At 34.9% G+C, this 18,000-nt stretch overlaps 1 protein-coding gene across 2 annotated transcripts in view; it reads right to left on the reverse strand.

The window, feature by feature from the left end:
• The window catches only part of dph6 (diphthamine biosynthesis 6), a 95,511-nt gene that overhangs the window by 33,195 nt on the left and 44,316 nt on the right, over positions 1-18,000 (reverse strand). For both annotated transcript variants that reach the window (XM_058749613.1, XM_058749614.1), the window contains one exon: positions 17,046-17,220. In XM_058749613.1, coding sequence (XP_058605596.1) covers positions 17,046-17,220 — 175 coding nt within the window. The remainder of the gene's footprint in view (positions 1-17,045; positions 17,221-18,000) is intronic.

The raw sequence follows: 18,000 nt of genomic DNA on the forward strand, positions 1-18,000 counted from the left end.
CAAGAGTTTGTGCGATCGCGAATCTCGAAAGTGAAAGTGAAAGTAAAAAGTTTTTGAAAGCAGTTTCAGTGCCCCGCATATTAATATCGGCTCCCTGATACCCGCATTTTATATACAGTATAATTACCCGATGATATAATTGCGAGTGAGAGTATTTAAATATATATTTTTCTCCCTGTGTTTCCTTCCTGTAAGCTACTGAAATGAGAAACAGCCAATCAGAGCAGAGCTCAACATTATTATTCATGACCCTTCCAAATAAGCCAATAACAGACCTTCTAGGGAGAAATCCTAGGGTTGTAAATGCACACATAAAACCATTTCTGGAAAATCTTTGCCTTTACCTAAGCCACATACCTTCTATGTAGATATCAGAGAACAATTTAAAATATTGTATCAATGCATTCTATGGCACCTTTAAGAAATGTTTCCAATTAAATTTTATTTTTATATTTTCTGTTTTCAAGTTTGTTTTTAGTTTTTGTCCTTTTTGTTAGCTTCTCTTAAAGCTGCAGTCTGTAAGTTTTGCCTCTTTGTCGCCATCTCTGTTTGAAAACCTGGAACCTCTGTACGGAATTATCTTCCGTGCGCGGGGTTGTGATCCGGTGTTCTGGCACGGCTCCAGCGCAGATGAATCTAATGTTTTGAGGTGAATGTGTGACAGTCAGTCACTGCGCCGGTGTGGATACTGTACTCAGGAATCACAGATTCTAGCCTACGTCTTGGAATATATGACCCAAATAAGAAATAACAAATAACAAATAAGCATTACGTGACTATGAGTATAGTGTGTATTAGCGTGTAGATTTCAATTTCTGTACATTCTAATCTCTAATTATCATACCATTCGCATTTCATACCAAGAAATTATTTTAACCCAAAAAGCAAACTGTGCTCCCTTCGAACTGGTTCTCTTTAAAATACAAATCTTGTGTAATCCCAGGCTATCTGTAATCAGAAGCACATTTAAAACTGGAATATAATTTAATTTCATTCACATGTGTTTCCTAAACACATAATCCTTTCTGGATTACAATCCGCCATTTAAATGATAAATTTAATTATTCCATCTGCTGTGAGAAAAGGCTATAAACGATCCACCACCTGCAGGATCCTCACATGTGATAGCCTAGTAGCCGGGACTTCTTTAGGTTTACAGACGTGACTTAATGACGCAGTGCCATGCTCGATTTTCCCGCGAAAACCTACCCGTACAGTACAACTCAAATTAGAAAACATTATTAAAAGCTAAAATTGGGCTAAAGTAAGGCGATAGTTTTGAACACTGGCTGGTTATGTACTTGCTCAAATATAGATTTTGGATCATTTTTAACCAAAAAAAGTTACGGACTGCAGCTTTAAATGTTTTTTAATTCATTTTTATTTCTTTTTTATGTTTAGTTAATTTTGTAACTAAATGAAAAACAGAAATGTTGCATAAGAAACTAGCTGAAATAAGCCATTTATTTTATTTTAGTTTACAATTATTTTATATCAAGTAACAACACTTTCTTTTGGTGGTTTCAGTTTTAGTTGACTATAATATCCTTGGCACATTAATTATTTGATGCTCCATAGAGTTCAGTGCACTGGAGAACCTCGTCAAACCAAACTCCCATCACCTCCTGCTATTTTGTGTTGAGACAAACTAGTCTGTGCATATCGAGTCAAAACAAATACGGCCAAACTGATGCTCACGCAGCAGAACTAAACTGAAGGATCAGAATCTTAGAAAGCGTGATGACGTTTGGAAATTCATCTGCTGCTCTTTCTTCTCTGAACAAAATCAGCATTTTACAAGATGAGCCTGGGAAACAGCAGATCAACAAACAGTGTTTGCTGCAGGGAGGAAAGAGTCACATCCATTTCCATAATCATACGGATTTCTCATGATTCCCGGCTCCTGGCTTCACCTGTCAGCTTTGATGAACCTTCATTCGTGCCCGGGCCGCTACAAATTACCGGGACGGGCGGAAGCTCGCGGCCTTCAAACGGCCGATCAATCAGCGCATCATTTACCTGCAAGCGTTATTTGGGATCGTCTGCGCCTCCACGACAAATCGGCATTGGCGTTTCAGTTATGAGCCATCAAGCGGCATCAGAGCTTCGGCATCGGATCTTCTAACAGCTCGGCCTTCACAAGCCCTCTCGCCTCCACCGGCCCGCGATCTGTGCATTTGAATATCAAAAGCCAGACCTCTCGGCTATTATAATATTTAAAAATAAAAAACAGGTGCGGTGCGATCAATTATTAAGAGGCTCGCTCAGGTTACCCTGCCAGGAAGAGATCTGGGGAATACTATTTACATAAAATTAACAGTTCAAAAGAAGGAGTTCACACACCAATCAAACTTGTTAATTGACTGTCAATGGTGTGTCCCTGAATATACAACACAACTACATTATTCATCCGTGCCGCTGACAAGGAAGACAGGCCAATTTGCATGGGCATCCAAAATCTGATCAACAACTACAACGGCCCATGCATTTTTAATAGAGCCGAGGGAGACGATTAATATTCATAGGGGTCAAACTACGCTGCCGCATTTCGTTTAACTCTTCAGGAAAGCGCAACTTTCAGACCCGGCGTCATTTCCCAATGCATTCTCAAGCTTTATTTCACGGCTCAACACACAGTTTCTCCAGAAGCCGACGATTCTGTGTAAGCTCTGAAGGAAACACGTGTGTAAATGTTCCTCCTCCGGCGTCCCGCGACACATGGCCGGCATTTTAATGGTCTGCGAGTGAAATCTCGGAGGTCCCGGATCTTGTTTGTTTGTTTTATGAGCGCTGGCAGTGGAGGTGACCTTAAAGATGCGAGCTCCTGCCAGAAGACGAGCCGTGCCGGGGAAAGTGACCTGCTATTGACGAACAGTCAAACTCGGTGGCTCCGGTCAAGGACACACCATCAGGTATGCTAATGGACTCACATCCCAAATGGATCTTCATGCATAATTGATCACGCTGAGGAACGGCTCACATATAGAGACGCTCCGGCTCCACACAAACACAGCATCGTGCGTTACTGTACACGCAACACTTCAGACACACGTGTGTGATGATGCTGCTCAATTGCAACTTTGCTGACCGCTTTCTCTTTACGATTCCAGGCCATTTCCATCACATTCCCAAAATAACACGGCTGTTTAGGAGCAAATAACTAAAAATATATTGTTTAGTGTGTACATGATTTTAAAGTGTGAGAAGAAAGAGAGTGACGTGAGTGACAGAATAAATCACTGAGACTAGTTTGACAAATATACTACTGGTCAAAAGTCTGGGACCAGTAAAATCTTTACTGCTCACCAAGGCTGCATTTATTTGGTCAAAAATACAGTAAAAATTCTGTGTCACACGATCCTTCAGAAATCATTCTAATATGCTGATTTGCAGCTCAATAAACATTTCTGATTATTATCAATGTTGAAAACAGTTGTGCTGCTCAATATTTTTGTGGAAACCGTCATACATTTTATTTTTCAGGATTCACAGATGAATAGAAAATTCAAAAGAACAGCCTTTATTTGAAATAGAAGTCTTTTGTCACATTATAAATGTCTTTATAAACATATTTCAAAAAGGGATTTATACTACTAAAAAGATATTAAAATAATATTACTAAAATTAATATATATATATATATATATATATATTTTTTTTTTTTTTTACAAAATTTATATTTTAATACAACATTAAAATTAAATAAAAACTAAATTAAAATTAACAATTTAATACTAAATTACAATTAAATTTATACTAAATAAATATGTGAAGTATTGATTTCTTTCAATTAAGAAAAAAAAAAAAACTGATCCCAAACTTTTGAACAGTAGTCTAGAATGCAGCTATTGACCAATCATGATCAAGTAATCCAGAGCTGTGCAGATGGGATTTGGCTTGTTTTAGTTTTGTGAAGAGCTCTTCCAGCTTCAGCTCTTATGTTGGTGATGAGAAGCTGGCGATGAAGCACCTCACAAACACAAACGCTCAGGAGAAGCTCCAGCCCTCATCACCTCACAGGAGATCAGCGTTACTCCAGCGCTGCTATAAACAGATCCACCAAAGGAAACTGGATTCAGAAACCAAAATATGAAATTCTGCGTGTAATTGAAGTGTGTGAGAGGAGCGTGTGTGTGTCTGTCTGACCCAGCATGCCCACAGACGCTGTCACATCAGCTCCTGTCAGCTTTATGCTGGTTATTCCTCTCTATCTGTCGGCTAAAACAAGTGCAAGCAAGGTCACGGCAGGGTTATTACAGTTTAAACAAAAAAATAAATGTTAACTGACAAAAAATAAAAATTAATCTTTAAAAAAAAAATTAAATGGTCCTTTTTTTATATATATATTGATAAAATGTCTTATTCTCATTAAGGTAACAAACCAAAATGCAAACAAACAAATAAATAAGCATATGTTTTTGAGCAAATTATTTATATATGGTATTATTGGTATTATTCATGTATGGTATCATGCTATTGTTGTTTTTTTATTTAAATATAAATATTAAAAAAAATATTGCATTACAAACATTTTAGTGCATTAAATCTACTAGAATCTTACAGGAATCTTTTATGAAATTAATGAAACCATTTACAAAAAATTTGTTTTGTTTTTATTTTAAATTTTTTTTTTGTATTTTGCATTTGGTTAACCGGCATGAAAAGTCATAATGTTAAAATGGGATCTAAATGTGGCACATTCATTTATATTTTTATAAAGAAAATTAATTATATTTTAGAAACATTAAACGGTTTTTGCATTGCAACATATTAATGACAATCAAACACATTTTGCCCCCAAATCTCTCTAATGGGATGATAAAAATATAATTCTCATTAAAGTAAAGCAAAAAAAAAAAAAAAGATATATTATTCAAATAGCAAATTATGCTATAATTTTCTATCACTTAGTTTAACCTAATGTACTAAAATAGCTAAAACTGAAATAAAGATAAAAAAAAAAATGTATGCAGAAAATATGAAAATAAAAATTTAAAAAATTAACAAAAACTACAACAGCATCTCAATGATACTGAAATAAGACATGGTGAGACTGGAGAATCACACAACACAACACAACACAGTTATTTTATATTATCTGTTTGAAACCAACAATGTTCAGAAGCTGAAATATTCAGACATCTGATCATATCTGTCCAAATCACGCGAGCGGCCGTCAGAGAGCGTTCTGTCAGCGAGGAAGAGGAGGGAAAGTCATGGCTCTCGACCTCTGCGTCTGTGACAAATTGGTTGTGAGGTTTTTTCGACTGATGCACATCCCACAAAACCCCGCGACCTGCCCGCAGGACATGCCAGGGCCCGCCACGCGCCGCTCTATCAAACAGCATCTTTCCAGGACAATGCAAATGATGACAAACTCCATCATCCCGCATTATGTGCTCTCCCGCTAATCTGCCTAATGCCCGGGCGTCTCTCGCCGGATCTGATGGGGTCTGGTCCGGTTTGTGAGGGTCTCTGCTCCAGACCCGCGGCTGATGTCAGGCCGTGTCACATCACACACACACACACACACACACACCTGCAGTGTGAGATCTGCTCAAGAGATGGCAGTATGACTTCAGGAAACGCAGCCAAGCGCTGCTCATTAACACCAGAGAACTACACACACCACATCATCCTCATTATCAACTATCACCGCGCTTTTATTACCTTCACAGGCTTTTACATCTGTGTTTTATTTGACCAGCAGCTCAGAGTTTCATTTCAATATATGAGCTTCTGGAGTGTTTTCTATTAAAACATCTCAACTATTTATGCCAGGTTAACATTCAAACCCTTTTATTAGAGTTTTTTTTTTTTTTTATTACAGTACACATTTTTTGTCAAATGCTATTTATACTTTGTTACATATGGATGGATAGTCATAAGCACACAAAACCTGTCGAGTCATGCAAATATATTCTAATAAAGAAAATTAATTCAATTTTGTATTTTAATTATATTTTATTACTAAAATATATCAAAAAAGAATGATATATTATTGAGCAAATTTTTTTCTATATTTTCTACATTATTTAATTTATTCAGATTTAAAATGTATTCCATTACAAACATTTACTGTATTTCATTAACGGGAATCTAAAAGGAATCTTTAATGAAAATAATAATAACATTTATGAACAACAGTGATGCGGGGGTTGTCTTCTGTTAATAGGCATGAAAATGATAAAATGATATCTAAATGTGGCACATTCAGTTTTCATAAAGAAAATTAATTCTATTTTAGGATCATTACACTTTTTTTGTATTGAGACATTTTGGTGACAATTTTGCATTTTGGTGACAATTAAATCTAAATCAAAAGTCTTGCTCTAACGCAAAAAATTATATATTATTTAGATAGCAAATTATTAAGATATTAAGGTATTATTTAATTTATTCTGATTTAAATGTAAACATTTAATTGCAAAAATTACTGTATTACATTAACACACATCTTTTAATGGTTGGACTACTGAAAAGAATAAAAAATTACAAAAAACAATGATGAGTTGTTTTTTGCATTTCAGTTAATTGGCATTAAAATAATACTGAAAAAATGATAAAATGGGATCTAAATTTTAAGGGGTCTAAAACAGGCTAATTTTTCTTTTACATTTGTGAAGCAGGCATGTTTTTGTAAGATGCTGAAATATGAATAATGAATCTGCATAAGAGTGAAGAAGCTGCAGCTCCAAACAGACCTTTGTCTTTTATTCATCTACAACACGTTTATATCTGCGGAACAACGGCTAATGAAAAATGAATGAGCTGGGTTAAAAGGTGCAACTCTAACGAGGCCCAAGATGAGAAATTAATGACTACGAGAGTGGCTAAAAGTAAACGGAACATAAACATTAATATCAATGAGCCATTGACTTCAGCTGCAGCCGTTAAATGCAGCATCTCCCTAATAAACGAAGAGGAAGGTGACGGCCGTCCTCGGACAGCGCTCTGACCCGCGGCTCTCTGATTGTCAATGTCTGTCCCGTCAGACGCCGGCGTACAGGAATAGACCCTCGTTACCATAGTAATGGGCTCTGGACGTGATGAAACCGGACAGCGCTCGCTGGTCTTCAAATATAGCATTTATTATTCCGTTTTTATATGTGCACCTTCCATCTGCAGAATGCAATTCAAAATCCACCCCATGCACGTGCACAGAATGTGTGTTTGTCTGCAGATACTGTGCTGTTTTCACCGGTTTAGATTTAAAAACATGCCACACGCCTGTGATGAGCAATCCAACGCCACACGTGATCCTGCCACACTTCACATTCACATGCATTCGGCACTGCAGCGCTGAACAAACATTCACATATCAGGCTATTATTTCATGCATTCTCATTTAAATGCAAAAACATTACATTTTACTGAAAAAAAAAAACGAGAATTCATGCAGATGATGACATATAGCAAATTATGTATACACACACACACATTATATCATGTTATAATTTAATGTATTATGATTTAAATAAAAAATACGGCATATTACAAACATTTTACTGTAAAATGACTGCATTAGATTAACAAGTCTAATTTTAAGCAGAAAATAATAAAATATTATAATGATGGCAAGTTATTTATATATCATGGTATCGTAATTTATTGGGATTTAAATGTAAAATCATTACATATTACAAACATTTTATGGTAAAATTACTGCATTACATTAATATTTCAAAATATTGAAATATTATTTAGATTTTGCATATATATTGCATATAAATTATTTGTATACATATGAAGGTATTTAATGTATTCCAATTTTAAAAAAGATTACAAAACATATTACAAACATTATACCTTAAAATTACAGAATTATATTAATGAGAAAAATGATCATTCTATGCAGAAAATAATATATTATTAAGCAAATTATGAATATATCATGGTACAATTTAATTTATTCTTATTCTTATATTTTTTGGTTAATTGGCATCAAAATATTGTGAATCCTAAATCCTACAAACATGCTTGACTTCAGGTAAAATATAATGTTTCTTTTAAATGTTGAGAGGGCACGAGATTTGGATGTGTTTTTGTGAGAATCACGCAGACTCAAAATAAGAATCTGCATAAAAGTGAAGATGCTGCAGGCTTTTTTGAAATGAAACGGAGGAAGCGATACGCTGAATATAACAGCGCTGGTGTGTTTGTGGACAGACATGAAGAAAACGGTCAGGCACCAGTAACAGATGAAGAGCCAGTCAGAGGCGGATCGGATTCGCTCGGACGGATCCGGTGCTCACAGCCGCCTCACCATCACTGAACAACCCATTACCCATCATGCTCGGCTGCAGGCCGGATTCATCCTCACAAACAGCAGGGCTTCACGCTCTCCATTTCTACATGTTCTGCTCTTACTGCTTCATTCATATGGGTACATTTAAATAAATGTATTAAATATATATATATTTTTTTTTTTCTTGCAATTAAATCCAGTTTTCTGGCAGTGATATTTATTGGGCTGATTGTCTGCAGAATGAGTCATTTGGGCCGTTTAGACCTCTGTAGTCAAACAGCACACAGAGTTCGATTCATTTGGACAAATCAGTTCTTTTGAACTGATTCAATGGACTGATTCAAAACTCTGATTCATCTGAATCATCAACTCCAAATGTTAGGTCCATACATGGCATTTTAAATCAATTAAAATGTTTTAGGGTCAAATGCGGCCTGCATATACTCTGATTTAGTTGCTGTGGTGCTTATTTTCAAGTCGTTAATTTTTCACTCGTTCCTGACTCACTAATTACAACCAAATTCAGTTCAGCGCAGATTAAATGCAGGTCAATACTGATGTTTTTACTAGCTATTCTTATATAACTTTTAAATAACATAACTTTTAAATGCATAACATAAAACAATAATATCAATATATATGCACTGTGTAATAATTCAATCAAATGTTTAAATATCATTTATCCATGTGTTCATTTAGTATTGATCATATATATATATATATATATTTATATATATAATGATCCTGTAATTGATCATTTAGTCATGCAATTTGCATTTTATTTACAGACAATATTAAGAAATATACTGAATATTATACTGATTTTATTTATTTTTTTATAGGTTTTTTGCATTGGTGCATGTAATTACTAAATATAAAATTAACAAAACAATAATATCAATAAGTACTATGAAGCAATTTAATAAAATGTTAAAAGATTCAATTACATTCTTCCATATATTGATTTAGTGTTTAAAACACCTATTTGTAGCTACAGATTTATAGTATTATTCTACTAGCATTCATTTTTTGTGTTTTAAACTATTTTTTTGTTTCCCCAATTGTAAGTCGCCTTGGATAAAAGCATGTGCTAAATTAATTTTGTTTTTGTTTCAGACACATTTGTTCATGTAGTTTCAATTGTATTTACAGACAATATTAAGAAACATTAAATATCATAAAAAAAAGATATTTGCTTTTCTAGGTATTGTTAAAATAGTACATATAAATGTTTTTGAAAAATAAAAACAATATTTATGTATTAGTAATAAGAAATGATACATTAAAATAAGAAATGATACATTATATGAACCGTTTAAAATCCTTCTTCCATGTGTTCATTTAGTGTTTAAAGAATGCCTTGGTTATTTGTAGCTAGATTTATAATATTATTCTACTAGCATTAAATGTCTTGTGTTTGCAACAACATTTAGTTTCAGATGCATTTGTTCATGTAGCTTCTGTTTTATTCACAATATATGAGCCTGGAGCACAAAAGCAGTCATAAGCAGCACAGGTATATTTGTAGTAATAGCCAACAATACATTGTATGGGTCAAAATTATAAAAATTATGATTTTTCTTTTATGCCAAAAATCATTAGGATATTAAGTAAAGATCATGTTCCATTAAGATATTTAGTACATTTCCTACCGTAAATATATCAAAACTTCATTTTTGATTAGTAATATGCATTGCTAAGAGCTTCATTTGAACAACTTTAAAGGTGATTTTCTCAATATTTTGATTTTTTTGCACCCTCAGATTCCAGATTTTCAAATAGTTGCATCTCAGCCAAATATTGTCCGATCCTAACAAACCATACATCAATGGAAAGCGCATTTATTCTAAAGCGTATGAAGCTTATATATTGAAGACTATCAGACATGACTGGTGTATCTCGGTGGATCTGATGAGGAAGCGTGCGGTCGGTGATGGTGAACGCTGCTCTGGTGGGGCGGATGAAAGCAGGACAGCAGAAGAGCTCATTTTTCTTCAGCTCAATTGGTGCGCGAGCCCCGCCGCCCCCGTCTCGCCCGTCTCTCTCTGGCGGTAAGTGATCGCTGGCTCTTTTATTAGAGCTGATAGCATCCTAGCATTGTTTGAGCGCCGGCTCGCGCCCTACTGCTCTAGCCTGCAGCGCTGCATATTACTGGGGCATTATTTCATGCTTGCCTGCCTCTTTTATCAACTGCTTCTGAAGTAATGTTAATAGACTAGAAAATTGAGACATTTATGAAGTATAGGCAGTGTTTATGAAAAAATCCATAAAATTTGACAAGGGCAAGGTGAGATAAAAGCGGTGCTTTAATAGATTATGGCGAAGGGAGATCACCGCGGGCGCTGACGAGCTCCTCCTCAGAGACGCCGCTCGTTTAGCTGCGTTACTAACTAACGTAAATGTTCTAATTAATCTGTACATAACGCACCTCCTGCCCAGCGAGCCTCATTAACTGCATCTGCTAATTGAAGCTGCTTCCACACACAACACATCTACACACACGAGCTTGTGATCGCCACGACACACACCAGACAAAAGTTTGGAAGAATTGTGATTTTTTTTTTTAAATGAAAGAATTCTCTTCTGCTCACCAAGGCTGTGTTTCTTTGATCAAAAATACTGTACAAATGTGAAATATTCTTACAGTGTAAAACAGCTGTTTTCTGTGTGAATGTGTTAAACTGTAATTTATTTCTGAGATCAAAGCTGTATTTTCAGCATCATTACTGCAGTCTTCAGTGTCACATGATCTTCAGAAATCATAATAATATGCTGATTTACTGCTCAACAAACATTTCTGATTATTATCAATGTTGAACACAGTTGTGCTGCTCAATATTTTTGTTGAAACTGTGACGCATTTTATTTTTCAGGATTCACAGATGAATAGAAAGATCAAAAGAACAGCATTTATTTGAAATAGAAATATTTTGTCACATTATAAATGTCTTTATTGTCACTTTTGATCAATTTAATGCATCCTTGATCAATTAAACTTTTTAGTTTTTTTCTAATTTAACCAAACTTTTGAACAATTTTCACAAAAACATTGGGCAGCACAAGTGTTTTCATCAGAAATGTTTGTTGAGCAGTAAATCAGCGTATTATTATGATTTCTGAAGATCATGTGACACTGAAGACTGCAGTAATGATGCTGAAAATACAGCTGCGCATCACAGAAATAAATTACAGCTTATCAGAATAATTAAATGCAACGAAGAACAGTATATGCATCTAAAAAGACCCTTCAGATAAATAAATAAATTAAGATTCTGTTAAGAATATTTTTTTTCATATTTATTCAATACTTAATATTTATTTTTAACTTTAAAGTGTCTTCTTGGCAGGGTTAATATAGTTAAGTAAAACTAAAACCGTAAAAAAAAAAAATTATATATATATATATATATATATATATATATATATATATATATATATAAACATATAAAATATTTTACAAATCTCATTTTAATTTAGTTTAACTTGATGTACTAAAATAACTAAAATTAAAACTGAAACAATAATGAATAAAAATATATCCATACCAAGAAAAAATGATAACTAATTAAAATGACAAGCTATTTTAAACAGCTATTTGAAACTGTAATAATATTTCACTGTTTTTACTGTATTCTTGATCAAATAAATGCAGCCTCAGTGAGCAGAAGAGACTTCAATGATTCCAGACTTCTGACCGAGTGTGAATCAGAAATGAAAGCATCCGGCCTCTAATTACACGAGTTCCTGTTAATCAGAGGAGTGTTCGTTATCTGAGCGGCAGGAGCAGCTGTGTGGCCACATTCATTCCTGAGCGCCATGCGGGAGAATCCGGCCTCATTGTTTCAATCGTTTCGCCCGCTTTAAGAAGATTATTGAAATGTTCCCGCAGCAGAGGTTCTCTTCGACGGTAATTGTGGGCGTCAGAATGAGATTTTTCCCAATGCAAATCCAATTGCGAGGCCGCGCAAGGAATAAAGCGACCCTCCCGACGGAGTGGGCGTATTCCCAAAACTGGGACTAACAGGACTACATGATGCAGGCGGATGTTAAATTGGATTATTAAAGCGTGCGGCGGTTGCCAGGTCTCAGGGTAGCGTGTGGATCGTGATTTAACACAGCTCTTCTGTTTGCTTACGGATTCCATTCCATTACGATCGCTGGCGCTCCTGAAGGGATTTTAGGGAACAGGAAACATTAAATCACCAAGGTGTGCGGCGACGCACGATTTACAACTCCTGCTGTTAACGACGACTTTGGTTAATGAAGGGTCAATTCCAACCATCTGCCAACACACAAGCTTAATCGTCTGTTATGAGAGAAAATTGATTTTTTTTTCTCCCCTTCTCTTGGAAATATGTTTGAGAGCTTACGCCGGAAGACTCGCGATATTAGCAAGGTGTAAAATATTCGTCCTAATGTAACGCCAAATATCATTCGATCATAGCTCATTAGTTCTGGCAACCTCAGACGTCTGCTGGATAGTAGTAGTAGTAGTAGTATATTTATTTAATGCCATGTCAGCATCTTAGGCTATTTTCATGACAAAAACTATTTTAAAAATACAAGTATAACAAATGCAATAAAAGCCAGCAAACAAACAAACACAAGATTTTTTACATTAACATGTGAGCCTGCAGCACAAAAGCAGTCATAAGCAGCACAGGTATATTTGTAGCAATAGCCAACAATACATTGTATGGGTCAAAATTATCTATTTCTATTTATGCCAAAAATCATTAGGATATTAAGTAAAGATCATGTTCCATGAAGATATTTTGTAAATTTCCTACCGTAAATATATCAAAACTTCATTTTTGATTAGTAATATGCATTGCTAAGAACTTCATTTGAACAACTTTAAAGGTGATTTTCTCAATATTTAGATTTTTTTGCACCCTCAGATTCCAGATTTTCAAATAGTTTCAAACAGCCAAATATTGTCAGATCCTAACAAACCATACATCAATGGAAAGCTTTCGAAAAATTGACTGGTTTTGTGGTCCTAGGTCACATATGATAAAAATTCTAAAACTTTTTCTGGCAAAATTATACTACATAACTCTTTAAGGGAGTTCACTTCATAAAAGAGTTTTCTACATACATTAAAAGCGGGACAGTCCAATAAAATATGTTTAGATGTCTGCTGGACGTAAATATGTTACGCTACAATCTTAATGATAAATTGTGATTTGCATAAACATCAAAATAACAGGATCACGAGATCTGGCGAGACATATCTCAAGGCAGAGGAGAATCTGTCACACGTCCAGAATTCCTCATTAAGGACACAGGGACTATTATGCTAAACGTGACCTCGCCGCGCGAGCTAATCAAGGGTGAAACTGAGAAAACAAAAAACACACAGAGCGTTTAATTTCATCTAAATGACGGCGCTCAGGGCCTGAAGCTACGCGAACGCAAAGGTTAACGAATTTGGTAAATCAAATCTGATAAGGATCCTTCACATTACACAACAGAATCAACACGCTCTCGGCAATTAGACAAAGAACACTCCCTGATAATGAAATACGTTTGATGTTTTACACACATTTGACAAAGAAGTGGCTGAACCTTCAGAAAATTACATTAAAATTCAATTTTATATACATTAAAATATTTTCATGAGTTTAAAAAAATTAAGAATTTTTATTAAATAAATTTACATTTGATTTAGATCAAATCTCTTCAAATGAGTTTAATACCCAGTTTAAAACCTTTTTCTAGCAATATTAATTGAGAATTATTATTAAATAAATTCATTTTTGAAAACCTGGGTTAAAAGTTAACCATAACCTGACTCGGTCTGGCCTAGCTAGTTTGGGGCCAAACTTAAATTTCACCGAAAATGAAAGAAAAACATTTTAAGAAGATAATGTTTCTTGCAGTAACACAGCTGCACACTAAAGGTTTGGCCATTACAATTTAATTTTATTAAATTATATTCAGTAAAGAACAACATAAACAACTAAAAAGACAATTCAGAATTTAAAATTAAGTTATATATACACATTTAAACACACACACACACACACACACACACACACACACACACACATATATATTATATATATGAATAGGTTAAGAATATTTAATATTATATATATTTTTATTTACATTTATATTTGTATATATTTGTAGCTATTATTTATTTAGAGTTAACTAAAATTATAAAAACATAAAAAGTTACTTGAGATAAAATTTAAAGGTGCCATAGAATGCATTGATACAATATTTTAAATTGTTCTCTGATATCTACATAGAAGGTATGTGGCTTAGGTAAGGGCAAAAATGCTGTGTGCATTTACATCCCTAGGATTTCTCCCTAGAATTAAATGGTCTGTTATTGGCTTATTTGGAAGGGTCATGAATAATAATGTTGAGCTCTGCTCTGATTGGCTGTTTCACAGTGCGGCTCATTTCATCAGCTCACAGCAGGAAGAAACACAGGGAGGAAAATATATATTTCAATACTGCTTTCGAATGCACTATCACTTTTTACTTTCACTTTCACTTTGGAGATTCGCGATCGCACAAACTCTGTTTATACTATGGAGCGGCAGTACTTACCACACATTTTACTAGATCAGATGCTTGTCAGTGGTGCTCAGGATCTGTAAATCATTCGCCATCATCCTCAGTCATCTCTCCTTACTCTGTTTATGTGGTAAGTCAAATCGTATGTACTGCTACCGCTAGCAAGGAGCTAACCATGTCCCTTTAGTGGCTCGCGTTATTTTATTAGAACTCGTTATTTGCTTTCCGTGCCTTTCTGAATACAGACACCAACCCATCCCTGCACTTCACATCCCCTGCACAGCCTGAAACATAACATTTATTTCCATGATCTGCCATTTTCGCTGTTGTCCTCGCTTGTTTCTTCACAATACCTGCATAGCTTCTGATGATTCGGCTGGCGTCTGGCATAGAACATGGGCGGGTTTATGCAAATACTGGGGACGTAACTATTAGTGATCCCGACTGTTACATCACAGTCGGTGTTATGTTCTTTTTTATTTACGAGATTTACATAAGGAGGAGGAAACAATGGTGTTTGAGGCTCACGGTATGTCATTTCCATGTACAGAACTCTTATTATTCAACTATGCCAAGGTAAATACAGTTTTCCATTCTATGGCACCTTTAAGTGAAATAAAATAAAATGTAAAAAAATATATATTATTTTGAACTTATTTTATTAAAATTTTAATTTAGTTAAACTTGATGTACTAAAATATCTAATAAAATAATAATAATAATTAATAAAAAATATAGATATATCAAGAAAAATAACTAATAAAAATGGCAAAAACGTGTTTTATTTTTTACTTTAAAATTCTGGTAATTTTGCCAATTACTAAAACTTAAAAATAATAAAAAATATATATATATATAAAAACGAAATCCAAAATATTAATCAAAGCTTCAGAAGAGTCTTAATGTTACTAAATTAGCACTGATTTTCTGACTCATATGCCATGATTTGATGCATATGACCACTGATCTCAAAGCAGTGGCGCAAAAAAAAAGGCAAGGAGACGCAACAATAATGAAGACGCCCCAAAGTGCACTGGCTAACTTCAGCTATTCCCTCCTCTAAATTAAATATAGGCATGAATCAGTGATTATTCCTGGGAAAGGTAGCTGTCTGTGTGGCACAAACGCCATCAGCAGAAGCGTTTCTCATCACGAGCGCGAGGCAGGGGGCACAGCGAGGGGGTAATTATATCAATATGGGGAACTGTCTACAGCGCTCCAATTTAGCAAATGTAACATGCAGGCCAGGCTGTCATGTGTGATGGGCTGTGGAAGTGCATTTACTCATGATTGAGCTGTTGAATTTATGATATTACGCTCGCTGTGTGCTAATTCAACACAGATTAACATATAGAGCGATCGCAGCCGCTGCAATCGTACCAATCGTCTCTGTAAAGGACAAATGAACAGTGTTGGGGAAAGTTACTTTTAAAAGTAACGCATTACAATATTTCATTACTCCCTAAAAAAGTAACTAATTACATTACTTAGTTACTTGTTATGGAAAGTAATGTGTTACGTTACTTTTGAGTAAATTTTTAAATATGGGCAGGGCTTGCTTGTTTCTTTTTAATATAAAAAGTTCTTCTTTTACAAATGTAAAAGCCCTTTCACAACAAAAGTGAAATGAATAGGCCTCAGACTGAAGGACATGTAGATTCACGTCTGTACAGTAGAGGACGCCGCTCAAACTAATCACATGAAGAATATGACGCAGGAGAAGAAAGTTCAACACTATTCAGCAATAACAAAAATGAAGCACAAATGTGTAATTTTTGCTTAGTATGGTTGAATTGGATCATCGAAGGTCAGTAGCAAAAACATTGGTTTATAAAAATGGGATTAAATACATAAATTATATTTGTCTTATTTAACATATTTAATTATTGCAGGTTTGTATAATATTCTGAGTTTGCATTTGACTGTTTTTATTGATTGTGAGGAATACAGAGTCTTTTTTTGTGCAGGTGAGATGAGTAAACACATGTTGATATTTAGTCTAGAGCTACAGTAAGATCATGTTCACACACAACGCTCTGCACTTACTCCTGATTTCTCTCAACATGGCAACACCAGAGCCATAAGTCAATACATGGAAACAAAGTAACAGGCTTATTTGAGGTTACTTATTTGAAAAAGTGACTCAGATATTTCCTTATAAATTAAAAAGTAATGCATTATTTTACCAGTTACTTAAAAGTTGTTACGTTTACTTGTAATGTGTTACCCCAAACAAATGCAAATGAAGGAGCGCTCACTGTACCTGCACGGCTTGACTGTAGGGCCCGATGTTGGCCGGTGCCCAGTGGGACAGACTCTGGACGTGAAGCGTGTCTCTCTGAGGAAAAGCGTCCTCCTCGCAGGCCGCCGTCCTGTCATGAAGCAGAACGTCCATCCGCAGCTGCTGAGAGACCGGGAGCCACAGCTGGACACAGACCCTGCATTACACAATAACACAGCTTCTGATCAGTTTGCAACCAGATTTAGTCATCTAGCAGACGCTTTTATTCAAAGCAACTTACAAATGATGACAATAGAAGCAATCAAAACCAAGTTACTTAAGTGAACCAAGTTAAGTGAAATAAAATATTTAAAAAATATTTTTGACTTCTTTTATTAAAATTTCTAATTTTAATTCAGTTAAACTTGATGTACTAAAATAACAAATTAAAACTGAAATAAAAATTAATAAAAATATAGATATCAAGAAAAATAACTCATAAAAATGGCAAAAACATGTTTTATTTTTTATTTTAAAGTTTTTGTACTTTTGTTAATTACCGAGACTTGCTTTGTGCTTTGACAAGTCTCGGTTAGCCTAATGCAGTACAAGTAGCAAGGTTTATATATATGTATATCGGCACGGCTGTGATTCGGCCGTAGGTAATCACAGCATGCCGATATACAGCCATATCTCACATCTACGTGTATGATATTGCATTTATACAACATTTTGATGGCATGAGTGGGTAAATACCATATTGATCCGAATATAAGACGATGTTTTTTTCTTGGAATGACTTCTGAAAAAACGCGGTTGTCTTATATTCAGGGTCCAGACTTTGACATGTCAATAACACACCCACAACAATAGGTGGCGCCAAATACACATAAAACGAGTGTGCCAAGAAATACGTAATGTAATGTGTTTTGTAATAATATTAGAAGATCGCGAGTGAACTCAAAAGAAAAAGAAAAGCTTACAGCGGCACGAGTCG

Source organism: Onychostoma macrolepis, chromosome 17 (assembly GCF_012432095.1).
Source record: "Onychostoma macrolepis isolate SWU-2019 chromosome 17, ASM1243209v1, whole genome shotgun sequence".
Taxonomy (NCBI): Eukaryota; Metazoa; Chordata; class Actinopteri; order Cypriniformes; family Cyprinidae; genus Onychostoma; species Onychostoma macrolepis.